Genomic DNA, 26,394 nt, shown 5'->3' with positions numbered 1-26,394 from the left:
CTGCTATGAGGGAACTCCAAAAATTCCACCTAGAATCCTACTTTGTTCAAAATGCAAGTTACTGGTTTCTTTTGAACATTTCTTGAATGTCGATGATGCCCGTTCAGTGAAGTGTAATACATACCTCCCGGACACTCATTTTTTGTTGCCCTCCTGATGCATAAAGTGAGTCATCAGCACTTAATATTTTTCGGTTTATAATGCTTTCAAATGTGCCTTACTGAAGACTGAACGTGGAGTCTTCCACTTAAGGGGTTCCTTCTCAATCGAATGCCATACTGAATGTGTAAGTGTCCATGTACAGCTTAGACATGTCTCCGATACGAAGCATCAAAAGCCACAATATTTCTGGTGTATCAGCAGCCGCGATATTCACAAAAAAATTTGAGAGTTTTTCAAGCAAATACTTTCTATTCGTTTTCCTTATAACGTCGCTAAAATGATTTTTGCATTCTTACTACCGCAGACGAAATGCTGACTTTGTTAACGTTAGTGATTTTGTTTTCCGAAGCCCAGTTAATCGTAGACAGTTACCTGCTACATAGTATTCGTTAATTTTCAAGCAATACTTCACATTCTCCGAGTATGTTACAAGCGCATCTCCATCACCTTTACCGGAATATTTGCTGAGAGACTGGAATCATTTTCCGTGTGTTCCAGCATCTTACGTAAAAGGGAAGTTAAAACCCATTTGAGAAGTAAAAGTGCAGAACATCCTCCTTTAATGGTGACTTATGAATGCAGATCCCTTTCAGATAAGGAAAATCAGTAAAAGTTATACATTACTGTCTTCTTTGCAGTGAAAAGCCATTATAGGTATGGAAAGGATATTATTAAAAGGAACTATAAATACGTTACTTGGTAACATTTAATAATATGGCATAATGATGATTTCTGTGCACAAAGTTAAACCATAATGCAGTACATTGCTCAGTTTTATCATAATACTTTCTTTACGTCATATCCCGCTAGAGCAGTTAAAATGTCGTAAGACAACTCGCGTTAGTCCCTTATGGGTCGTAAACTACAGTTTCCTGAAGTTGGCACACCGGACGCGCATAGTTCTTATCCGTGAGGTCTCGCCACTTCTGCTGCGATGACGCCGAGGCGTGGGCAGTGACGTCTCCTCGTCAGTGGGTGCCCCTCTTCGTGTACTTCCGGATGACCGCCTCCCAGACGCCGGGGTAGTGCTTCAGCAGAAAATTCTTCAACTTCTCCGCGTTGGCCTTCTGCCGCGGTGAGCACTTGCGGCATTTGTTGGTTATGACTTCAGGAATCGCTTCTGCAACAAATACACAATATGTAAGCATATCTGTTATAAAACTTACAAACATCTGAGATTATTTCGCAGACATTCCTAATTCGCTGGATCCCTCTGTTTGGAAGCGTAGTGTTGTCATTCCCCCCAACTTTTCCCCAATATTCTTCACTCGTCTTCTTTGCACCGGTTCCTTTGCTAATGAGGGGGTAGTAGACGTACCCTTAATTGCGTGAGGACACACACACGCACAGTGTACAGCGCCCATCAAATTTTAGATTATTTTCCTGACTTCCACAAAATATTAAACCTACCTCGTGCCTTGTCCATTAATCTGCTTTCATCATAACTTCCCTTGCCATTTTGGTCTATTCGTATTTACCTTTATGACAGCTTCATATATGCTTCACTATTTTACGTTTTTAAGGTTCCGTACATTAAATGGGTAAAAATGGGATCCTCGCTGGATCACTTTGTTGTCCCTCCGTCTCTGTCTGTCCGATTGTTAAGACCTACTGTTCTCAGGAACGGGTAGAGGTATGAAGCTTAAATTTGTATCATGTACTAAGGTCTAAGGTCCCTAGACATTGTGCAAAATTTAACCTTGCAAGTCAATGCAATCAAGAGATACGACCATATTTCGATACTCGCAAACTCATCAAAGCCTGTAGGGTATTTCCCGTTGATCTATAACTATGAAAGTTGACAAAGAAGCAAGGTGTCCCACTGTAAGAAACGGGAAAAATCCGAAAATTGTTAATTTGTAATTAAGAGGGCGTGCTGAAAAGTAATTTTCTCCGAAATTTTTTTTTGTTTTGTTCTCAATATCGCTTGAAGTATTAACAACAGAAGGAGGGTCAGTAGAGGTTGTTTGAGTAGAAATATTTATTTCTGTTTGCAACCAAAATTAGGATTTCTATTTCAACGACCAATGATGACCCTCATTTTGATATTAACACTGGTGTGGTAGTCGTGGTGCACGCAACTCCTGCTGGAGTCTCCAGTCAAAAAATTCGCTTGAAGTACTGCATGTAGTGCATATTGTTCGGTCGATTTTCCCACTTGGCTGGCAAGTGGCGAATCTTTGTCGCCAGAGGGTGCCGAACTAGAGTGTGTATCGCTGCGGTGTGTAACGTAGAAAATTGAAAACAGAAATTCGAAAAGTTAATCCACACAAGGTGCTCCCTCTCCTTCAGAATGACAACCAACGCTAGCGCTGCGGCATCTGCCACTATCTGACGTCTTGGATTCACTCTCATCAATCATCCTCTATACAGTTCCGACTTGGCTCCATCTGATTTTCATTTGTTACCAGACTTGAAAGAACACCTTTGAGGACTCCAGTTTGTCAGTAATGAAGCGATGCAAGCAGAGGTGAGGTTGTGGTTCCATCAATAAATGGTTCAAATGGCTCTGAGCACAATGGGACTTAGCATCTGAGGTCATCAGTTCCCTAGAACTTAGAATTGCTTACACCTAACTGAGGACATCACACACATCCATGCCCGAGGCAGGATTCGAACCTGCTGCCGTCGCAGCCGGCCTTCCATCAACAATGTCAAACATTCCACTGTGACGATATCAACTAGCTGGTCACTCGTTGGGAGAAATGCGTCAGTCGCCAGGTTGACTATATTGAAATATAAATCTGTAGTCTGAAGAATGAAGCTGTAGTTCGGGGGAGGGATCAAACAGCGAGGTCATCGGTCCCAGCGGATTAGGGAAGGATGGGGAAGGATGTCGGTCGGGCCCGCATCTCGTGGTCGTGCGGTAGCGTTCTCGCTTCCCACGCCCGGGTTCCCGGGTTCGATTCCCGGCGGGGTCAGGGATTTTCTCTGCCTCGTGATGGCTGGGTGTTGTTTGCTGTCCTTAGGTTAGTTAGGTTTAAGTAGTTCTAAGTTCTAGGGGACTGATGACCATAGATGTTAAGTCCCATAGTGCTCAGAGCCATTTGAACCATTTTTTTTTTTTTATGTCGGTCGTGCCCTTTAGAAGGAACCATCCCAGCATTTGCCCGAAGCGATTTAGGGAAATCACGGAAAATATAAATTAGGGTGGTCGGATGCGTGTTTGAACCGCCGTTCTCCCGAATGTGTGTCCAGTGTGCTAACCACTGCGCCACCTCGCTCGGTAAAGATGTAGAATGTTAATAAGATGTTTTATTTCAAATACTGTAAGAGTCTTTAAATAAAAAAGTCGGAGGCATTACTTTTCCGCCTTCCATAGTATATCACAATAAGTTTTTTTTCTGTCTATATGTTTAGATCTCTTTTCTCAGGAATGAGTGAAGGTATGAGGTTGATATTTAGATAAAATACTAACGTCTACGGTCGCTTGGTGATGTAAATAATTTTAGCTTCTAATTCAACGACATCAAAATAGGTGGCCATTTATGTCACGTATTTTGATACTCGTAAACTCACTCATCGTATCCCGCAGGTTAACTATCTTTGTACATATCAGGCCTGGTAGACTAGCTGTAAAGTGTGGATCTGGAAACCAAGATGTTGCAGGATCTTATCTCAATTGGAACACGGACCTTTTAGTCTTACTTTTAATCTAGCCTTCACCTCTCAACGATGTAAGGAGTCGCCAGTAACAACATGTTGTTCAGATTCCACGTTAAAGTGTAGGTCCCCATTCCCCAGGAGGATAGCTGGGGTAAGACAGGGATATGCAAGTCGCCAAAGTGGCGCTCAATAGAAACACTTGCACCAAGCCACTGAGCCGCTGATAATTATTATTGTATTATTATTATTATCTGTGTACATATCTAAGTTTGCTACGGTCGCAGGTTCGAATCCTGCCTCGGGTATGGATGTGTGTCATGTCCTTAGGTTAGTTAGGTTTAAGTAGTTCTAAGTTCTAGGGGACTGATGACCACAGATGTTAAGTCCCATAGTGCTCAGAGCCATTTGAACCATATCTAAGTTTGTACAGAACGCTCAGAGCGTGAGTCCTAAGCCCAGTTGTCCGTTTTTCTTCATTTATTGCTCTGATAGCCCTTTTTCCTTAATTTTCACAATTACTACAGCTTCTTCATATCCATGTTCTGCTCACTCACAAATGAGCTACTGTATAAAGGAGATACGTCATGAGCCGTGCATACGTCATGTTGAACCTCTTTCGTTTCCTTCCCTGGCGAAGGCCTTCCTTGTGTCTCACCAGAGGCACCCTTACGGCTCTCTGAAGCGAATTTGACGATACGCACAGCTCTCTTTGTGCCTTATCTTGCAGACTATTTCCCACATTAAAAAAGCTCGCTCGCTAAGGACGGAGAAGGTGGTCACCGTATTTGGGATGGCAGCTGTTTACCGTGGAGAGAGTGCTGATGCCATCTGAACATTCCTCGCTTCACTCCACCTTCGTGGATACTAGTTGCGTCTTCTGACTCTGCCACTTCTCATTTCTGATGCCTTCGTGGACAGACGAGGTCCTCCCCGAATTCTTTGTGCCTCCAGCTCCGACGGACAAATAAATGGTGAGAACCTCATTTGCATGTAATTACAAGTTGGTGCTAGATGCCTTTTGTGGTTTTGCTATGTCCTGCTATCTGAGACTTGTTTTGGGTACACGCCTACAGCGTTAGCAGCTTTCGCTAGTGGCTTTTATCTGACCTGTGTTTCAAAAGCAGATTGGCCTCCTTGGTAATTGGAATGTGCCCATGTTATATTTAAGACCATTATAAAAGAGATCACATTTTGTCCAGCACAAATAATATCCAGCCTTGTAATATCTTTTATATTTTAAGCACTCATGCGTTGATTCTTTTGAATTACATCAGAAGGTGTTAAAATTGTTTAAAAAAATGTACGTTTAGTTGTCTGTTTATTCACTAAACGGGCACAATCACCCTTGTTCTGAGGGCAAGCGTCCTCTAGCGATTTGTAATATTGTATATTTTATAATTAAGAGTCTAGCCAGAACCGTGCGTCTGTTAGATGTATGCCGGCCGCGGTGGCCGTGCGGTTCTAGGCGCTCCAGTCCGGAGCCGCGCTGCTGCTACGGTCGTAGGTTCGAATCCTGCCTCGGGCATGGGTGTGTGTGATGTCCTTAGGTTAGTTAGGTTTAAGTAGTTCTAAGTTCTAGGGGACTAATGACCACGGCAGTTGAGTCCCATAGTGGTCAGAGCCATTTGAACCTTTTGTTAGCTGTACTGCCTGACCTCTAGCCGCCAACCTTGGCTTAGTTATTTATTTCAGTTTCCTTCTAGCTGGGCTGTGAATCTTAAAGTATTTATGGTTTTAGCATTGTCGTGAATTAAAAATTTAGTCTTTTGAGACTGAGCAACTTTTTTCCTTTAAACAATGTAAAGAATTACCTAGCTTAAATATTTTTAATCTAATTTGTTTACTTTAAAAAGTGATTATTCTACGCTAGAATTAAAAGTTCCCTGTAATTCTTTTAAAACTGTATCCAAATGCTTCTGATTTTTGGCTTTTCATCGATTTTTTAAAATTTACATTTTCTTAAATGTTTATGAATTTTTAAATCGTTGTTTTTTAAAAAAATCATGTGCCCCTGGGTAAATTCTTTAAATATTTGCTACATTTGAGAAAATTGAGATTAAAAAAGAATACAATGAAAGTACGAAATGTTAGTCTTGTCTGGCCAGCACCTCGAAATTCCCAGATCCATGCTCCTACCATTTCAGTAGCAGACGAGTTTGGTTCTGACAGTATGTAGTGTTGTTATAAATAAATAAAAATTTTGATAGGGAAAAAGATTGTTTGTTGTGTTGTCAAAGTAAATTCCTTGTTCTGTTTGTTGCAGCTTAGTGTTAGGGAGCGTTCGCCATGGACAAGATAGATATACTTGGCGTGTCATATTAACGAAAAAACAAAACACAGTATGAGGTGACCGTTTGTGGTCTGCCTACAGATGGCAACGTAACCGAGTTAAGTCATCGCTTACGTGGTCCACTGGGCGCTAGCTCTTCCTGGCGAGATAGTTGCCACCTGCTCTGTATGCCGTAGTTTACTTTTCGGGGTGCAAGTGAATACAGAGCTGCTGCAGGGCATGTCACCTTCGCGTTCTCAGATTTTTAGGTATCAGGCACATCGCAGTCACTTGTGTAGTAGTGTTCAGAACTTATGGGTAGTGAATAAGGACTCCAAGGAAATCGCTGTCATTGAAGAAACTCGCGAAACAATCATTCAATTGCATCTTAGTACCAGTGTATTGAATTGTAAAAATACCACTGGGCAGAGTTTGGTGTGGAGGTAGGGTGGATAATTGTCCTCCCATCCCAACGTCTGTGTTGATGGGTTTGATGGGTCTGAAGCCACCAATAGATATCGTAAACGGGGAGGATCGCAACACTTTAACAAATTACCTAATCCGCATTTAACCAATAAAAGATCAACAAGTCGTCAACAGAAACAAGTGGTGAGATTGCAGATATTTTGTAGTTAACTGCCCAGTTGCAAAATCAGGCTGGAATTTTCCAAAGTCGTATTTCAAATTATGTATCCGTTAATTTAAGGTAGATTTGATCAGAATTTGGCTGAATGCAAATAATGAACTGTTAATATCAATGAATTTCCGAAGCTACTTCTTAGGGGCAGTTTCTAGATATACAGCATTTTTGCGGTAGGTGAATATTTTATAAACTCGAAACCTGTTTAGCGGTAATGTCTAGTCAGTTTATAGTTTTTTTCTGCCTAGGGACAAACACAACATATGTGTACGTACTTCACTAAGTTCACAGCCGTAGACTTTTCACCATTGAAGATAAACCAATGAGCCAAAACTTTCTGAGGACTTAGGTTCTTAGCAGTGTGTTAGTCCCCTTTGGAATGTAATACAGTAGCGATGGTGCGTTGCAAGGATCGGACGGGTCAATGCTAGGTTAATGGAGGTACGTGGTAGCAAGTATCGGCAGCAGCTCGTACAGCTGTCGTAAATTAGGGACAGGTGGTTTGTGGGTGCGGAGACGGCGACCGGTGGTATCCGTAGGAATCGGCTCGAGTGAATTTCCTGGCCAAGACATCAAGGTAAATTCACTATCACGCCGTAGTACGATTCAGGCTTTTTGACACACACAGTTAGTTGTCCCGCTTGAAGGTATCACTGCCGTCGGGGAAGACACGCAGGTGGTCCACAATAATTTTTCACAAAATCCACAGCTATCGTGATGTCTTACAAATGTGAAATCAAAAACGTTTTCAGCCGTATATATTTCTAATTTCATTTTATTTTTGTTAGCAATTTCGGCGTTACACTACGTCGTCTCCAGGCCCCACCGCTGGTAGAGTCGACAAAGGGAACAGCACATAGTCACTGATATCGAATCTCATGTGAATGTCCTCCCTATCATAATAAAGAGATTCTGCTGCGGATGACTATGCAGGAGAAGATGAATAACGCATTTCACATTCAACCTCTTATTTCTTCCTCTGTAAGTCCATCTTTATACAGGATGGTTGCGAGACCTCAGTTGTTCAGTATAAAATGTGAAATCAAATACGTCCTCAGCCGTATATATATATCCTATTTTATTTTATTTTTGTTGCCAATTTCAGCGTTATTCTACGCTGTCTCCAGGCCACCGCTGGTACAGTCGACGTAGGGAACAGCACATAGTCACTGGTATATGTAGACTTCTTTTTAGGAACGTGACCCTTCATTCCTCTATGAAGTGATGATGTTATTAAAAAGAAATGTAGGATACCAGTGACTCTATGCTGGCCCCTACTTCGACTGTTCAAGAGGTATCATTCTTCCTACCCGTCGGTCAGGGGAATTAAAATGGCGTAGTCCAACACCGAAACTGGTAACAAAAACAAAATGAAATTGGAAATATACAAGGCTGAAAGTTTTATTGATTCGACATCTTAATTCTTTTGTGATCTATGTTAACTGTTGTATTTGACATTATCCGCTGTCAAAGGAAGGCGACAAAGAGATCGTTAGAAACGGAGCCCAAGTTGCAGACGGCAAGAATTGAGAATGGAGTCAGAAGTACTCATTTTAAAGGAAGCATCACGGCATTCGCATTAATTCAGGTATATTAAGGAAAACGATGAGAACCTAAATCTGGACGACTCGTCGAGAATGCTAGCCCTCCGCCTCCAAGATGCGAGGTCAATGGTAAAGACTCCCTGTATATGCACGAAGATGTTGCTGAAATAGGAAAAACTTCTTCTCCCTATCAGAAGGGCAGTGAGGGGAAACTGATAATAATAAACAGCAATTTCCCTTGTGGAAAAGCGTTATTTGTAGCCTTACGGCGCAGTAGCAAGGTATCACTTCATAGCTACGTCCAAAATGAAAAAGAGGATGAAAATAGCTAAGCACAAACTTGTAGCAAAAGGCTTACCTAATGCATGAAACTGATATTGTTGCAGTAGCGTTGTGTTTTAGTAGCCGGTGTTTTGTCCAGAGCCCTACGTATGAAGACTACGCTTTTAATGCAGATTTATTTCAGTTCTCAGCTGCTTGTGTAACATTCACGGAAACATGATTGATATCCTCCTAGTTCATTGTTTCTGTTCAATGGCCACATCGTCGTGAACAAAACATTACTTCCTCACTACTTGAAACATTGCAAATGGGCTCGAAATGAAATTAAAAACATTGCAGTACAATCACATAACCAAGAACTATACACTCGTATCTCGCATTTTTCGCCCAAAACCTTTCTCTTGGAGAGGATTCGAATCGGGCACCTCTGGTTGAATGCTACAGCGTCGTCACGATTTTTTTTAAGGTCAAAGACGTTTAATAACTTTGGATATGGTGTCCACTGGACATACCTAAGTTTGTGATAAGGCAGTGTTTTATTAGAAATTGTCAAATACCTGTTTGCTTTGTTGTATGAGTGTGTTCAGCCAACTGCAAGTAAAGAAATTGACAACTTGCATTCATTGGTTGGACTGTAGAGCTCTGTGGATGTCTGTACTGGAATACTCCTTAAGATGGTGATATTTATCAGACTGAACTAGCTGGGGATATTGAATGTGCGGGATGGAGGGCAGCACGAAGGATAAATAGCTCGTTTGACTGCTTGGGAAACGTGACGAATATTCTGGAAGATACAAACGACTTTAAATATAAGGGACGATGCAAAGTTTCCGTCTGAGAACGTTGTTGCAGCATATACGCAGGGTAGCACGACTTGACGCGGATATCTAAGCACCGACACGTAGGCGACGGATTAGTATGGCATTCGTGTCTTTCCGATGTTCGTGCGATAAATGCGGAAACGTGAACAAGGGCGACGTTGTTATCAAATGCGCCCAAACAGGACCAAAGTGCTGTTATTCGTTTCTTGGCTACCGAAGGACAAACACCGGCTGACAGCCATCGTAAAATGATGAATGCGTGTGGGGCACAACGTCTGCCGAAAACCACTGTTGTGGAATGGCGCTCCAAGTTTGTAACAACTCACGCCCCTTGTCACAGATGTCGTAACACTGAAGTTACACCAACCCAAGTGGGAGGCACTCTGCAGTGCTGATCTGCACTGAGATTATGCTGAAAAATAGGGTTTGGTAGCCATAAGAGTGGCGGTTAATATGGTGTTCTGGAATCCTGAACAAAACCAACCTGCCTTCAGGTAGAAGGTCTTGCATTACATATTGAACGCCCTCGTAGTTGGTCCTAGACATAAAATCTGAAGAGTTTCTCGTGTATTTTGTTGAAGATTTTGTCAAGTTTTTGAAATTATAATGCTTACTGTGGTGTCACCGCCAGACACCACACTTGCTAGGTGGTAGCCTTTAAATCGGCCGCGGTCCGTTAGTATACGTCGGACCCGCGTGTCCCCACTATCAGTGATTGCAGACAGAGCGCCGCCACACGGCAGGTCTAGAGAGACTTCCTAGCACTCGCCCCAGTTGTACAGCCGACTTTGCTAGCGATGGTTCACTCACAAAATACGCTCTCATTTGCCGAGACGATAGTTAGTGTGGTGTCACCGCCAGACACCACACTTGCTAGGTGGTAGTACATGTCGGACCCGCGTGTCGCCACTATGTGATCGCAGACCGAGCGCCACCACAAGGCAGGTCTCGAGATACGGAATAGCACTCGCCCCAGTTGTACGACGACTTTGCTAGCGACTACACTGACGAAGCTTTTCTCTCATTTGCCGAGAGACAGTTAGAATAGCCTTCAGCTAAGTCCATGGCTACGACCTAGCAAGGCGCCATTAGCCTTACAGAGTTTAATAGTTATCGTATGAAATGTCTCAACAAGAAGAACGTTGTAAACCAACAAGGATAATTAAAAGTTAAGTATTCGAGGAGCTGCATACTTTTCTTATTAGAATTCACTACTTATCCTGTTCCAGAATTCACGCCCGTCTGCGTTAGATAGCGTGCATTTCGGCCTCCTCGATCTACAAGGTGTTGGCACATTTACCAACACATCAGTTAGCATAGCCTTCAGCTACGTCATTTGCTACGACCTAACAAGACGCCATTACCAGTTGCTATTGATGCTGTAAAACATATACCGTCAAGAGCGATGTTCACCATTTATGGATTAAAGTTAAGTATTCCAGCAGCTACGTACGTTTTTTGCTAGTTTAATTTCCTTGACCTTTTCCAGATCTCACGCCAGCCTGCGTGAGCTAAAACGCGTGCCTTTCGGCTTCCTCTCATAGTGGGTTGGCGCTCTTGCCAATCCACAACACTTACTATGAGGCGAAATACCCTCAGACTTCAAGAAGAATGTAATAATTCCAATCCCAATGAAGGCAGGTGTTGACAAAAGTGAAAATTACCGAACTATCAGTTTAATAAGCCACGGCTGCAAAATATTAACACGAATTCTTTACAGACGAATGGAAAAATTGGTAGAAGCCGACCTAGGGGAAGGTTCCCGTAGAAATGTTGATTCCGTAGAAATGTTGGAAAACTTGAGGCAATACTGACCCTAAGACTTATCTTAGAAAATAGATTAACGAAAGGCAAACCTACGTTTCTAGCATTTGTAGACTTAGAGAAAGCTTTTGACAATGTTGACTGGAATACTCTCTTTCAAATTTTGAAGGTGGCAGGGGTAAAATATAGGGAGCGAAAGCCTATTTACAGTTTGTACGGAGCCGGCCGCGATGGTCTCGCGGTTCTAGGCGCTCAGTCCGGAACCGCGCGACTGCTACGGTCGCAGGTTCGAATCCTGCCTCGGCCATGGATGTGTGTGATGTCCTTAGGTTAGTTAGGTTTAAGTAGTTCTAAGTTCTAGGTGACTGATGACCACAGATGTTAAGTCCCATAGTGCTCAGAGCCATTTGAATTTGTACGGAAACGAGATGGCAATTATATGAGTCGAGAGACATGAAAGGCAAGCAGTGGTTGGGAATGGAGTGCGACAGGGTTGTAGCCTATATCCAATGTTATTCAATGTGTATACTGAGCAAGCAGTAAAGGAAACAAAAGAAAAATTCGGAGTAGGAATTACAATCCATGGAGAAGAAATAAAAACTTTGAGGTTTGCCGATGGCATCGTAATTCTGTCAGAGACAGCAAAAGACCTGGAAGAGCAGCTGTAGGAATGGATAGTGTCTTGAAAGGAAGATATAAGATGAACATCAACAACAGCAGAACGAGGATAATGGAATGTAGTCGAATTAAATCATGTGATGCTGAGGGAATTAGATTAGGAAATGAGACACTTAAAGTAGTAAATGAGTTTTGCTATTTGGGGAGCAAAATAACTGATGATGGTCGAAGTAGAGAGGATATAATATGTAGACTGGCGATGGCAAGGAATGCGTTTATGAAGAAGAGAAATTTGTTAACATAGAGTAAATATTTAAGTGTCAGGAAGTCGTTTCTGAAAGTATTTGTATGGAGTGTAGGTATGTATGGAAGTAAAACGTGGACGGTAAATAGTTTAGACAAGAAGAGAATAGAAGCTTTCGAAATGTGGTGTTACAGAATAATGCTGAAGACTAGATGGGTAGATCCCATAACTAATGAGCAGGTATTGAATAGAATTGGAGAGAAGTTTGTGGCAGAGCTTGACTAGAAGAAGGGATCGGTTGGTAGGGCATATTCTGAGGCATCAAGGGATCACAAGTTTAGTATTGGAGGGCAGCGTGGAGGGTAAAAATCGTAGAGGCAGAGCAAGAGATGAATACATGAATGCACGAAACAGATTCAGAAGGATGTAGGTTGCAGTAGGTACTGGGGGATGAAGAAGCTTGCACAGGATAGAGTAGCATGGAGAGCTGCATCAAACCAGTCTCTAGACTCAAGACCACAACAACGACTATAAATTATATGAAACTGATATCCAAAGCAATCGATAAATAGCATGTCTTCTATAGAGCCACTTGAGCATTTAGCGAGGAAATACGTTACAAGAAAGCTTGTCTGCGTTCCTTAAAGTCCCTAAACAAGTCCAACGACTTCAGCTGACTTGTCAAGTAGTTGACTCGAAGATGGGCTGACCGCGCTGTACTCACTCTTCAGCTTGATGCCGAGCTTGTCGCAGTGCCCATTGTGGAGGACGCAGTTGATCTGCGCCTGCACGAGCTCCTTGTTGTGGAGCAGCGGCGAGATGTCGTCTTGCGTGCCGAAGTGCGGCAGGTCCTCCGGGTTGTCTGCGAGTGTGGACGCGACAGCGGCCAGGGCGACTAGCAACGGCAACAGCGACGCCTTCATGGTGGCTGTGGGAACTCTAACTCCTGGAAGCTGCCGCCGCCGCTTTTATCTGCTCACAGACGGCCTGTCCATTACGCGGTCATCAGTCCCCGCCGCTGACGAGTCGTCTGTAGCAGGTGTCGCAACGTCGTTGACTCAGAGTCTTTGCCCTCCGTTCGATTTCCACGAATGGAAACAAACCAGTCGTTTCCGTTGCAGTTAACGAGACGCTTTTTAGATGACGATAAAGTTCCATTGGTCTTAAAAGGAAACGCTGTTAAAACGTCCAATGAACTGTAGTACCAAATTTCTAATCTCTGCTAATGAGATAAGCGGAAGGAAGCGATAGAGATACGCAGGGGAAGTGGGGAAGGAATGGTAAGATGCAGAGGGTAGAGTAATGGAAAAATGAAGCAAAATAGTGTTATTTATTGAGTGGAATGTATTACGATAAAGTGCAAGACTTTGTACCGAGTGCATGAAATCCATTCAAATATGTGTGTATGTGTGTGTGTGTGTGTGTGTGTGTGTGTGTGTGTGTGTGTGTTCCACATCTCCTCCTAAAGCACTGGAAAGATTTCAGCCAAACTTGGTACACTGTACCTTACTAGCTTAGCGCCTGCTGCTTTGCTTGTGTAGTCTGTATGATCTGCACAGATTTTTTTTGTTTTTCTTCAATCAGATTTTTATGTTGTTCACAAATTGCGACGCCTTACTAAACTCTTCACGCTAATTAAGGCCATAGAAGCGGACCTTTCTAAAAGTACTTCTGACAAAAAAACGATTCTGTTGGCTGGGCCGGCCGCAGTGGCCGAGCGGTTCTAGACGCTATAGTCTGGAACCGCGCTACCGCTACTGTCGCAGGTTCGAATCCTGCCTCGGGCATGGATATGTTTGATGTCCTTCGGTTAGTTAGGTTTAAGTAGTTCTAAGTTCTAGGGGACTGATGACCTCAGACGTTAAGTCCCATAGTGCTCAGAGCCATTAGAACCATTTTCTGTTAGCTGGAGTCAAAGGTATTTCTCAATCATCCCTTTTGCGTCCATATGGTGATATTTCCTTAAAAACACTCACGCCCTAATATACATTCCTTTATATGTAACCGAGAAGTGAAATACAAAATTTCATAGATTTAGTTTCAGAATTTTTTTAATATAATTAAATATTTTCTTTAAAATTTTCTGTGTCTATTTTACCCCCAAAGAAGCTGATTTTCCATAAACACCGAAACACGTATTTCTTTCATTTTCAACCGAAAAGTCAAATATCAGTTTTCTTAGGTTTAGCTTTAAAACTTTTTCTAAATGGAATATTTTCATAAAACATTTCAGCCCCCTATTTCACCCCATTAGGGGTTGAGTTTTCATAAACAGTGACATGCGTAGTTTTTCTTTTTGTTTCTAACAAAGAAGCCAAATACAAATTTTCATAGATTTTACTTCAAAAATGCTTGTATCATGAAATACATCCACAAATACTTTCATCTCCCATTTCATACGGGAAGCGGTTAATTTCAGATAACGATGAAACATCTATTTTTCATTTCTAACCGAGAAGTCAAATGGAAATTTTCGTGGATTTAGCTTTGGAAAATGCGTTCACAATGAAATATTTCATAAAACACTTCATCTCTTTTTTCACCCCCTCAGGGATTGAATTTACAAAAACGCCGAAACATGTGTCTTTTAATTTGTAACCGACAAGTTAAATACCAATTTTCATTGATGCAGCCTTAAAAGTTCTTTAGCAGGTCTTTAATAGTGACTTATTTTCTAAAATCTTTCACCCATTATTTCACCCCATACGGGTTAAATCTCGAAACATGATCGATTCAAAATTGCCTTAAGGGAGATGTTTTTCAAATAACCTTTTATATCCTATTTTACCACCTTAGCGGCGGAGTTTAAAAATACCCCTTCTTCAGCGTCGACTACAGTATAAGACCAACACCATATTCAAATTTCAAGTTGCTATCCTTAGCGGTTTGGGGTGGGCAATCATGAGTAAGCGAGACAGTCGGGACACTGCCTTTTACTTACTGAGACAGTTAAGCAACTATAGCTGTGCGGTTACGAACGACCTACCTGTCAGGCAGGTGGGGGTGAACAGAAGCATCGCCTGCGACGTGTGAATTTCCAGACATTCTTTCATCCACTATTTGAGAATGATAGCACTCGACGACTTGCAACAAAATTTCACAGAATTTCAAACATTTACGAAATTTTCTCTCGTTGACAACCCGTGTAAAATTATGAAAGGAAAAATGTTTGTCACTTACTACTTTTCCGCTGTTCATGCAGGAAAAAGTACCGAATGTGATGTGGCGTTACAATTTATTACTTCTTTACTACTAATTGCATTCACGACGCTTTTCACAGATAGTTTGCACATTTACCACTGAATAAGTGCAAAATTATATCACTGTAAGATATACAAGTTCCGGAGATATGACTTCAAGAAACAATGAAATGCGTGAAGAACTGCCGCATCATGTGTGACGTTGAAATTATTTACTTCTTTGCTACTAACCCTTTCCGCAATAAATTTCGGAAGTAGTATGCTGCTGAAAGTACCTAAAAGAAACATGGCTCAGGAGATATGACGTCATAAGCAATGAGATGCTGGAAAAAATGGCGCATTGTGCATAACGTTTAAATTTATTACTTACTTGTTACTAATTCCTATTAACAACATATTTTTCAGACAGGATCCACGTATAACGCTGAATGCGTCTACAAAATTATATCAATGTACGACACACAGTTCAGGAGATATGACGTAAAAGATTAAGCACAAGGTTCAAAATGGTTCAAACGGCTTTGAGCACTATGGGACTTAACTTCTGAGGTCATCAGTCCCCTAGAACTTAGAACTAATTAAACCAAAGTAACCTAAGGACATCACACACATCCAAGCCCGAGGCAGGATTCGAATCTGCGACCGTAGCAGTTCTGGACTGAAGCGCCTAGAACCGCTCGGCCACACCGGCCGGCTAAGCACAAGGTCTTACGCTGAGTGTTACGGGCGTGGAGGCACAGCTATGAATAAACACCTGAGCAAAGCTGGTTTCCTCCGCTAGTAACCTAAATAGTAGTCTTCGCAACAGCTTTCTCAACAAAGACACCGTGCAATAAACAGCTCAGGGATCACGATAAAACGACGTGTTTAGACTTCATTTTGTGTGATCACTTGAAATCTAAACCATCCAAAACATACTGTATTTCAACGAGAAAATGTGACACAATGACGGAAACGCTTCTAAATAAGAATTGTTGCAGCCAAGATCGCGAGTTGAAATACATTTACTTCCTCAATGACCGGTTTTGACAGTCTAGCTGTCTTTTTCGAATCTTCTGGAAATAACTTTACTGTCCCTGAATCGCACGATCGTATAGAGAGCACACTCGTATATAAAACAAAGGCCCCACTTTGACTTGCTAAATATATAAAACACAATAAATAAAAAGTCGGTAGCACAATGTGCACCGGAGGAGAGTTCGTCCGTGGAGCCGTTATAGCTACGGTCCAACAGAAAAGATTTTATAAATGGAGTGTGCTCTCGTTATGGTTGTGCGAATCACGCACAGTAACATTATTTCCAGAAGATCCGAAAATGGCAGCTAGATTCTGTCGAACCTGGTCACCGAGAAAATAAAAATATTTCAACAGGTGATTTTTATTTATCACCAAATATCAGATAGCGCCCAGTGACCTATGCAACATGTGAAATGAGTCTAAGTTAGAGAGAAGATGGGAAAATGTTGCAGATTATTATTTTATCGTTTCAGGTACAGTGTGTACATTGACATTATTCTATCCGAAACCTCCATTTCTATTTATATCGAGTTGGACGGAGGCAATGTCAGGTGTTGAAAGCCCCCTAGACGTCTTGGCCAACAAAGACGGGACGCAAACCTGGTATGGAGAAAGGTGGGGAAGGAAATCGACGGTGTTAGCTTCAAAGAAACCATTTTCTCCCTCTCTCTGTCTTGTGGGATTCCTAAAGCTGTCACCGCAGCATATTTGTCGCTACATGTTTCTATCTTCTTGTGCTTCGCTTTCATTTCTCCTTTCCTCGTAGTCTCCTTTACCCCATCCAAACAGACAATATTCGATCTTCCTCTTCTCCTTGTTTCATATGGACGACACATCGAGACCTTCTTTGGTCTCTCTTACCTGCATGTCGTATTGTCTATCCACATCATGTGAGCCGCCGTTCTTCTGTTCTGTCATGCTTCTTGAGTGTGGGTCATTTCCCTAATAGCTTTATTTGCTTGCTCTCATTGAAATATTCTCCACGATCTTCTAAGATATTCCGTTTGTATAACTCTCATTTTTTTAATTTTTTTTTCCAGTAACCTCCAGCACTCACATCTATAAGTTGTAGTAGTCACACTGCACAATACTTCACCAGAGTGTTTACCGTACTTTCAAACTTAAGAGACCATAACACACGGTTTAGTTAGGTGGATTGCTGTTTTCCCGTGGGCTGCTGGTAGCTATATTTCCCAGTTACTTCTCCTGTCTTCCGATAGGAAGCTAAACAAATATATATTTTTTTACATGCCCTGATGTGCTGGGCATCTACTGTAACGTTTGTAACATTTTGTCCACTGGATAGATATTCAGTATTTTGAAAATTTATTTTCAATTCACACTTATCATATTCTTCTAATAATTTTCTTAGCACAATGCAGGTATCAGCCTCATCATTAGTCACCACTGTCCGATCATTTGCGATGAACGAGATGTGCGTACATTGATCCTTAATTATCTGAATGCCCATAACCGCACGCTCCCAACTCTACTAGTCTAAGGTTTTCTGGACGTATATTTTAGACGATGTTGTAGATAAGAAGCATCCCTGCTTAAATCCTTTTGCAGTTTGAAAGTTCCTGTACCAATGAATCGTAATGCCTGTGGCAAGTCCTGAAAGCAGGGAGTCTGATATACACTATGTGATCAAAAGTATCCGGACATCTGCCTGAAAATGACTTACAAGTTCGTGGCGCCCTCCATCGCTAATGCTGGAATTCAATATGGTGATGGCTCGCCCTTAGCCTTGATGACAGCTCCCACTCTCTCAGACATACGTTCAGTTATGTGCTGGAAAGTTTCTTGGGAAATGGCAGCCCATTATTCACGGAGTGCTACACTGAGGAAAGGCATCGATGTCGGTCGGTGAGGCCTGGCACGAAGTCGGCATTCCAAAACATTCCAAACGGTGTTCTGTAGGATTCAGGTCAGATCTCTATGTAGGCCAGTCCATTACAGGAACGTTATTGTCGTGTAACCACTCCTCCACAGACCGTGCATTATGAACAGGTGCTCGATCATGTTGAAAGATGCAATCGTTATCCCCGAATTACTCTTCGACAGTGGAAAGCAAGAAGGTGCTTAAAACATCAATGTAGGCCTGTGCTGTGATAGTGCCACACAAAAAAACAAGCGGTGCAAGCCCTCTCCATGAAAAACACGACCACACCGTAACACCACAGCCTCCGAATTTTACTGTTGGCACTACACACGCTGGCAGATGACGTTCACCGGGCATTCGCCGTATGCATTGGATCGGCACATTGTGTACCGTGGTTCGTCACTCCGCTCAACGTTTCCCCACTGTTAAATCGTCCATTGTTTACGCTCCTTACACCAAGTGAGGCGTGGTTTGGCATTTACCGGCGTGATGTGTGGTTTGTGAGCAGCCGTTCGACTATGAAATCCAATTTTTTCACCTTCCGCCTAACTGTCATAGTACTTGCAGTGGATTGTGATGCAGTTTTGAATTCCTGTGTGATGGTCTGGATAGATGTATTCCTATTACACATTACGACCCTCTTCAATTGTCGGCGGTCTCTGTCAGTCAACAGACGAGGTCTGCTTGTACGTTTTTGTGCTGTACGTGTTCCTTCACGTTTCCACTTCGGTATCACATCGGAACAGAGGACCTAGGGATGTTTAAGAGTGTGGAAATTTCGCATACAGACGTAAGACGCAAGTGACACCCACTCATATGACGACGTTCGAAATCCCTGAGTTCCGCTGAGCGCCCCATTCTGCTCTTTCACGATGTCTGAGGTAGCTGATATGGAGTACCTCGTCGTAGGTGGCAGCACAATGCACCTAATATGAAAAACGTATGTTTTTGGGGGTGTCTGGATACTTTTGAGCACATAGTATACGAATACAAAGCTTTGTCCCTATGCTTTCTGACTTTGAATTGCATGTATACTTTGCCGGTCCTTGCTTTCAGTGATAGATGTATAGCATAGCAGTTAGGTAACAAAGTCATTTGCTCTACTGCCAACGTTACACACATACAAGTTATTTCTAGATTCGATATGAACAGTAATTAAAGTGTGAACTCTAGTTCTAGAATAGTTCATTTCACATTACATGATAAAGTCTTGGGAGGGAAACGGAATTTGGTTTATGGATAGAACGCACTTTGTCACTATTCCACACAATGAACAGTAGTACCCGTACATATCGTGCGCAGAGTAGAAGATGTTTTATTGTCACGAATCCGACATTGTAGAATTATTGCGCCTATTCTTTCTTTCAGCCTAATTGTGTGTACAAAAATGTTTCCACGTAGGAAGTGCTTTAGCTCTGTAAATACGTCAGAAAACTTGGTGCCAAGCCCAGATCCACTACAATTTCATTCAAAAGACTACATGCAATATGTCACGTATGCCATGTCATTCCCACGCATCATCCGGCAGAGGTTCCCCTTTCCCCAGTACACACTTTCTGAAAACTGGAGGGAAAATGCTATTGGTATGTCAGCCGCCCTCTTTTCGTTCTAAGCTGTGTGGCCAGAATCACTTGTGAAAACCACCTACCTAAGCTAGGGCAGACAAACATTTACTTATAAACTTAATAGATTTATTTAGGCCCACTTATACAACTCGGTATAAGCAACGAAATAGAAATAGCATTCACAATTCTCTTTCTTTCACCATTTTCTTTTTCACAGAGGAAAATTCCAGACATCTGTGAAAGTGACTGAAGAAGTGACAGCGCTTGGTCTGGGAGCTGCTAGTTTCGATGGTTCATTTTATTTTGTGAAGTTCAGGGTCTACGAATATATGGACTAAGGTAAAAAGTGGCCTTATTTTGTAGAAAAACAGTACATAGTTTGTGATTATTGCAAAGTATCGATGAGTGATAAAAGCAGCAGTAAATAAATGTTGGTGGATGTGATGATGTGCTTGGAGTACTAAATATGTTTTGAAACTTACTCCTCATGTGTTAGAGCTTAGTTACTTGCGCCTTGCTTACATTACCTCTGTAGGGCCACACTTATATTTTGATGCTTCTTACACTAGTCATAGACTTCTTTTTACATTAATGCAACTGCAGTCAATATCTCTTGTTATTAAAGTGATACTGCAAGTAACGTGTTTGCGAAGAACTTCTGTAGAGAACTATGACGTTATACGCAGAACATTTTTCGAATTCCATTTCATATTATGCTAATATCAGAACCGAATGGTAACAGCTTTCGTTTTGCAACTAGTGGAGACGCATATAATTTAACGTTGGAAATGGAAATTCCTACAGTGGTAAGTAATAATTTGAGTTATACTGATACGCTACGAGCACAAGACTGAAAGTTCTCGGCCAGGTAGCGACTGACAGGTTTTTGCTAAAGCATGTAATTAGTTTTAGACATGGTTTCCTTTTAGATAAATGTTCTCCACCATTCCTGAAATGAATATTATAAATGCCTGAAATACGAGTCCTAGAAAGACACACTTCTCCATATGTCACAACTTGTACTCTGTTTCCAGCGACATATTTCTTGAGTCATGAGAATACGTGTCAGTCAGAAGGTACAAGTTTTATGAAATGTGTGGATATTCCAACAGCTCATACTTCATATCTACCATCGCCAAGGCACCTAAGTAGGCTGTTACAGTGACGAGTCAAAGAAACTGGTACACGTACCTAATGGCGTGTGGGGCTCCCGCGAGCACGCAGAAGTGCCGCAACAGGATAAGGCTTGCACTCGTCTGATGCCTGGAGTGCTGGAGGGATTTGACACCATGAAACCTGCAGGGAAGATAATAAATCGGTAAGAGAACGAGGGGGTGGAGACCTCTTCTGAACAGCACGTTGCAAGGCATCCCAGATATCCTCAGTAATGTTCATGTCTAGGGAGTTTAGTAGCCAGCGGAAGTGTTTAAACTCAGAAGTGTGTTCTTGGAGCCACTCTGTAGCAATTCTGGATGAATGGGGTGTCGCATTGTCCTGCTGGAATGGCCAAAGTCCATCGAAATGCACAATGGACATGAGTGGGTGCAGGTGATCAGACAGGATGCTTACGTACGCGTCAACTTCAGAGTCATATCTACACGTGTCAGGGACCCCCTGTCGCTCCAACTGCACACGACGCACACCATTACAGAGCCTCCACCAGCTTGAACTGTCCCCTGCTGACATGCAGGGTCCTTGGATTCATGAGGTTCTCTCCATACCCGTACACGTCCATCCGCTCGATACAATTAGAAACGAGACTCGTCCGACCAGGCAACATGTCTCCATTCATCAACAGTTCAATGTCGCTGTTGACGGGCCCAGGCGAGGCGTAAAGTTTTGTGTCGCGCAATCATCGAGGGTAGTCATCAAGGGTACACGAGTGGGCCTTCCGCTTCGAAAGCCCGTATCGATGAGTTTAGTTGAATGGTTCGCACTATGACATTTGTTGATGGCCCAGCATTTAAATCTGCAGCATCTGTGGAAGGGTAGCACTTGTGTCAAGTTGAACGATTCTCTTCAGTCGTCGTTGGTCCCATTCTTGCAGGATCTTTTTCCTGCCACAGCAATGTCAGGGATTTGATGTTTTTTTTTTCTGGATTCCTGTTACTCACGGAATACACGTGAAATGGTCGTACGGGAAAATCCCCACTTCATCGCTACCTCAGTGATGCTGTGTCGTATCGTTCTTGCGCCGAACATAACGCCATGTTCAAACTCACTTAAATCTTGATAACCTGCCATTGTACGAGTAGCAGCAGTAACCGATCTAACAACTGTTCCAGATATTCGTAGTCTTATACAGGCGTTGCCAATCGTAGCTCGGTATTCTGCCTTTTTACATATCTCTGTATTTGAATGCTCATGCCTATACCAGTTTCTTTGGCGCTTCAGTGTACGTTTGCCTGATGAAAGATAGTTAATTCTTTTAAAATTCGAAGTATTTTAAGTATTTTACCATCGTGTTGCCCAGGAGATTTGCGTAGTATTCGTGAGCCATTAAGTTACCCTTTTTGAAATAATGAGCAGAAGAATACCCAACGTAACCCGTCTGATGAAACCGACTTGGCCCCTTTTTGTGTGCACACATGCCGGATCACGCTTACTGCCCTGTCTGACTTGACTTTAACCTACATATGCTCAAAAAAGACTAAACTTATTTGGCGCTTTGAGCAACACTTGTTTAATACCTTCGAAATCACGAGTGTAACTTTGAAGAAAAGGCCTGCACACGATAATACCGAAATTACGATCTTAGCATGAATTTACAAACGTCCAAGTGGATTCTCTACTTCTTGTAAGCGGAAGGTAGCCTCCATGTCATTCTTACTAAGACGAATGCGTAAAACGTAGACCACTCCATCATGTGAAGTAATGAAAGAATTGTTACCTAACGATCATTTAACTTGTGTTTTGAGAGTTATTTGGGGCCTCGTAAAATTATTACCGTCGTTGACAGATCTATGCCTACTAAGTCAGTGTGGAGTTTCAAACAAACTTAGGGTTTACTGCCTGTCAGTTAACGGCAGTAAGTTAGGCTGCAGAACCTCAGTGACGAATAACAATGCCTTACACAAGAATAAAATTCGTCCGTAAAATGTTTGTGCTTCTTTACTTAAATCGAAGAGCATTACACCGCCTCGATAAACAATCACAGAAGTTCCAAGAACTTAAGAGCGTTTCTTGTTTTACTATATTGTTGTTTCATGTGCAGGAGTGTGCATTATAAAACAGCGGACGCGATACTGCCTGTGAATGTTGCGAGGCTGTCAAGGTTTTATTGCTTTTCCGTATCACTGGCGTCCCAGTGTCATTAACGACAACGCGGCGTCGGCACTGGTTATTCCTTGAACAGTGACAAGCTAATAACTTCCCCATAGATTTAGGTTATTAACCCGCAGCATCACGTCTTCTCTAACTACCCGAAGCAACTTCTCGCACTCTCTCTAAGGTATTACGAAAGTTCAGTATTTTCGATGACGTTCCCGTTACATGTGCTTGTAACTGAGATAACTTTATTGCTCCATTTTACATTTGTCTGATTCTTGTTTTCTTTGTACTTACAACGTATTTTGTTGTAGAGTAAGTACCTTCATTAACAAAGTAGTCATTTAGGTTTTGTATGTATAATCTTGGTATTTTAAGATGTTGTTTCTTAATTTAATGTGATGTACTTACATATCCCGAAATAAATTTTCGTTATTTATGTATCTTGCTTCCTGCCAGATGGTTTTTGTTTCTTTCTAGTTTTGTATCTGTTTTTACTCTGATTTTTACTCGTCTGTGGCTTCTTGTAATCGCTAAGTGGTTCAGGACCGTCTCAAGATGCAGAAGTTGATAAAATATGAGCTGCCGTTGAGAATATGACTGCGAAGTGTGTATTACTCTTTAAACAACACACGGAATTCGCCCAGTTCAGCAGATTATTATTGGCTCTATCTTGGCCATCAATAGACGGAAGCAGTTCATCTCCTTAGAAACAGCTTTGTTTACATTTCATTGTATGGCTTTATTTATGTTTGTCCTAACATAAATAATTTGAAAAATTGTAGTGTAGTATCCCTTCATTAGTCACTGCTTTTTCGAAAATATTGTTTTGGTGATCTTTAATCCGAATACTGGTTTTATGCAGCTGACCACGCTATTCTGTCCTGAGTGATCCTCTTCATCTCTGCCTTACTACTGCTTCTACTTCGACGTGATTACTGTAGTCAGTCCTTGATCTTCCTCTACAATTTTTATCTCCCACTCCATTTCCAAATGACTGTCTTTTGATCGACAGTATAATTCATTGTAAAGGTAACTTGAGAAAGTGTAATACTTGTTTCTTCAGTCTGTTACCTCTGAAAATGTGCCACAGAGCGATATGGCAAACTGCAACATTTATGCAGGGTGTTCGGAATTTGCATGTACAGACATCTAGGACTTCCAGAGAGGAACGAGTACTTAATATTTTGAATAGGAACCCATGTCCGGGAGCATGACGTTTCCGTTCGTTTCAGATGTGTAACACGTCCACGTCTGCCAAGGGAACGAGGAAAGATTCAGAGATTTGTCCTGTTACGCAGTAGGGTAGACAGTATGACTTGTACTATGTCAGACCTGATGTTCTTTACATATGGTATTCTGGGTTCTTTTTCGTTTTGGAATGACATAAACACGCAATAGTTGAGCGTTAATAAAATCAAATGTGCTTAAGTGGTACATCCATGTTTCGTTATGTATGCTTTCGAATTGGTACCTAATGATTATACTGCGTCACGCCTAATTCATTTCCCCTAGGAGAAATGGATATGTTAAACATATAAATTGAAAACGTCGTAGAACGGAAATGGTACATTTCCGCAATGTGTTCCTATTCAAAGTATTATGTACTCACTCCCATCTGCAAGTCCTAGAAGTTTGGAACGGGAGTTTCCAAACAGTCTGTGTATGTCTTCAGTGTTATACAGACAGTATTAGCTTTATCGATTTAGGATCATGTTGCGTAATTACACTTGTGTTGTGAAAATCTCTTGAGTAAACGGATCATCATTAGAATCTAAATCATAACTTGAAACCAAAGACAGCTGTTGATAAGTGTAAGGTATAATGACAAAAGCATTCACGGGACATCATAAAATTATTTTTTTCAAACCACAATATGAAATTTAATTACATCATAAGTATAATAATTTTGATATTGTTTTTACTACGCCATTATTCACGAACGGCCTTTTTGCTGCCAAGTTTCTGCTGAAATTCATCCAGAAAAAATATTTCTCTTGAAGCAGACTGTATTACGCAGTGTGGTTTGCTTAAGTATCTTATTTAATGAAAAGTGAAGTGTTGTTGCAACGAACAGTAACAGGTACTAATTAGAAAAAATTATTGAAACACATTCACATTGCCTCAGGCGGCTTTTGAATTAATTTTACGTGGGCCGATTCCAGGAGGACTGCAATGCCGGGCCAACCCGCAACAGAAGTGGAGCAAGCCCCTAGGACTCCGTCATGAGCCAAAAATGAGTTCGATATTCTAGTGCTACGATGCAGGACGTAACAGATATTACGCTGATAAGAACAGATACTAAACTTTGATCTTAGCAAGCGGAAGAAGGAAATAAACCATATATCGCGGGTGGGTCAGGTTGTCGACACATTATGATACTGTCTGCCAAGTGAATTTAGACATTCAGCAGAAAGGAGGCTTCGACAAAAAACCAAAGGAGGCTAGACAAACATATTCCTTAGCTCATAAGACATGTTGCAAATAAATGTCTTTCACAAGAGGACACTGTGAGGAACTGACACAGCAGTTAACACACTAATAAGTGAGTGCGGCGGACCAATGAGGACACATACGGTTATTATGAACCGAGCCCTATGTTGTAGCCTCACGATAGCTCTCTTTAAATACACCAGCTTTCCAGTTCTCGTCAAGAGCAAGAGATGGTCATTGGGATCGATGGCGTTCACACTAATAGTAGTTGACTCCACGATTACTGTACTATAGTGAATCTATGTCCAAGACGCTCCACAACAGCCTATGAACTAGCCAGTGACATACGCAACATGATGGCCTTAACATGTTCAAATTTGTGCTGCTCGCCGCTCACCATCTACTGATGATAGAACTGACTGTCTTCTGACGACACCATATCACAAAGTGATGCCTATACCGGATTTCAACGCAGCAGCAAGCAACAAGACCTCTTGGGGTCCACATTCAGGTTCAACACTAAGGCGCCTCCGGTTGCTGACACCTATGAGGGATAGGGAGGAACACGACTACCGACACCAGGTACATCACTGATGGGTCATCAAGGTTCATTGTAGAATTCGGAGTGGGACGGAGTACACTACAACAGCCAGAGCGAAAGCCACTTCCACTGGGCGATGGTCATGCTGCTCGCTGGCAGTTTGCTGCGTGAGCTGCTGCTGCCAGTCTCCATCGATTGTTATCCCGATCGTTGTGGGTCGATTTTCGATGCCTGCTTGTCTTCCTCGCATCTTTGGCTGATGGCTATTTAACTGCGGCGCGCGCTCTGCAGGGACTTGTGTTCGGGTATCAGCTGCGTGAGCGGCAGTGACGCGTGGCCCCGGCGACTGACCGAGTCGGTACGGCGAAGGAGCGTGTGCAGCTGCTGCGGCGTGTTTCGCCGTTTGAATGCAGATCCGCTGCCAATGGTGACTGGGATTTCCTGGAGATTTGAAGGACAGATTCCCTTCACATCCGTTACATGTTACTCAAAGTGAACGAACTAGAGTCGTCGAATTGTTTCTTGGTGGGTTCTGTTCA

General features: G+C 42.1%; 1 protein-coding gene and 1 non-coding gene across 2 annotated transcripts; both read right to left on the bottom strand.

The window, feature by feature from the left end:
• Positions 1 to 892: 892 nt before the first annotated feature.
• LOC126474440 (ejaculatory bulb-specific protein 3-like) lies at positions 893 to 12,873 on the bottom strand. The gene is made up of 2 exons (XM_050101910.1): positions 12,675 to 12,873; positions 893 to 1,282 (listed from the first exon to the last, which is right to left on the bottom strand). The coding sequence occupies exons 1-2, from the start codon at positions 12,871 to 12,873 to the stop codon at positions 1,131 to 1,133; spliced, it is 351 nt and encodes a 116-aa protein (XP_049957867.1). The 3' UTR covers positions 893 to 1,130.
• A 12,153-nt stretch (positions 12,874 to 25,026) lies between these two features.
• On the bottom strand, positions 25,027 to 25,216 carry LOC126476527 (U2 spliceosomal RNA). Its single transcript, XR_007587030.1, has one exon. It is a non-coding gene; the product is annotated as a U2 spliceosomal RNA (small nuclear RNA).
• Between the last annotated feature and the right edge of the window lie 1,178 nt (positions 25,217 to 26,394).

The sequence above is a fragment of the Schistocerca serialis genome, chromosome 4 (assembly GCF_023864345.2).
Source record: "Schistocerca serialis cubense isolate TAMUIC-IGC-003099 chromosome 4, iqSchSeri2.2, whole genome shotgun sequence".
NCBI lineage: Eukaryota > Metazoa > Arthropoda > Insecta > Orthoptera > Acrididae > Schistocerca > Schistocerca serialis.
This window is presented reverse-complemented; position numbering and strand designations above follow the sequence as displayed.

Bases quoted from the DNA above. Each gene is read 5' to 3' on its own strand.
- LOC126474440 (XM_050101910.1), bottom strand. From the start codon at position 12,873: ATGAAGGCGTCGCTGTTGCCGTTGCTAGTCGCCCTGGCCGCTGTCGCG. The intron at 1,283-12,674 runs GTGAGTACAGCG...TATTTGTTGCAG, and splicing joins GCTCGGCATCAAGCTGAAGA to AAGCGATTCCTGAAGTCATA.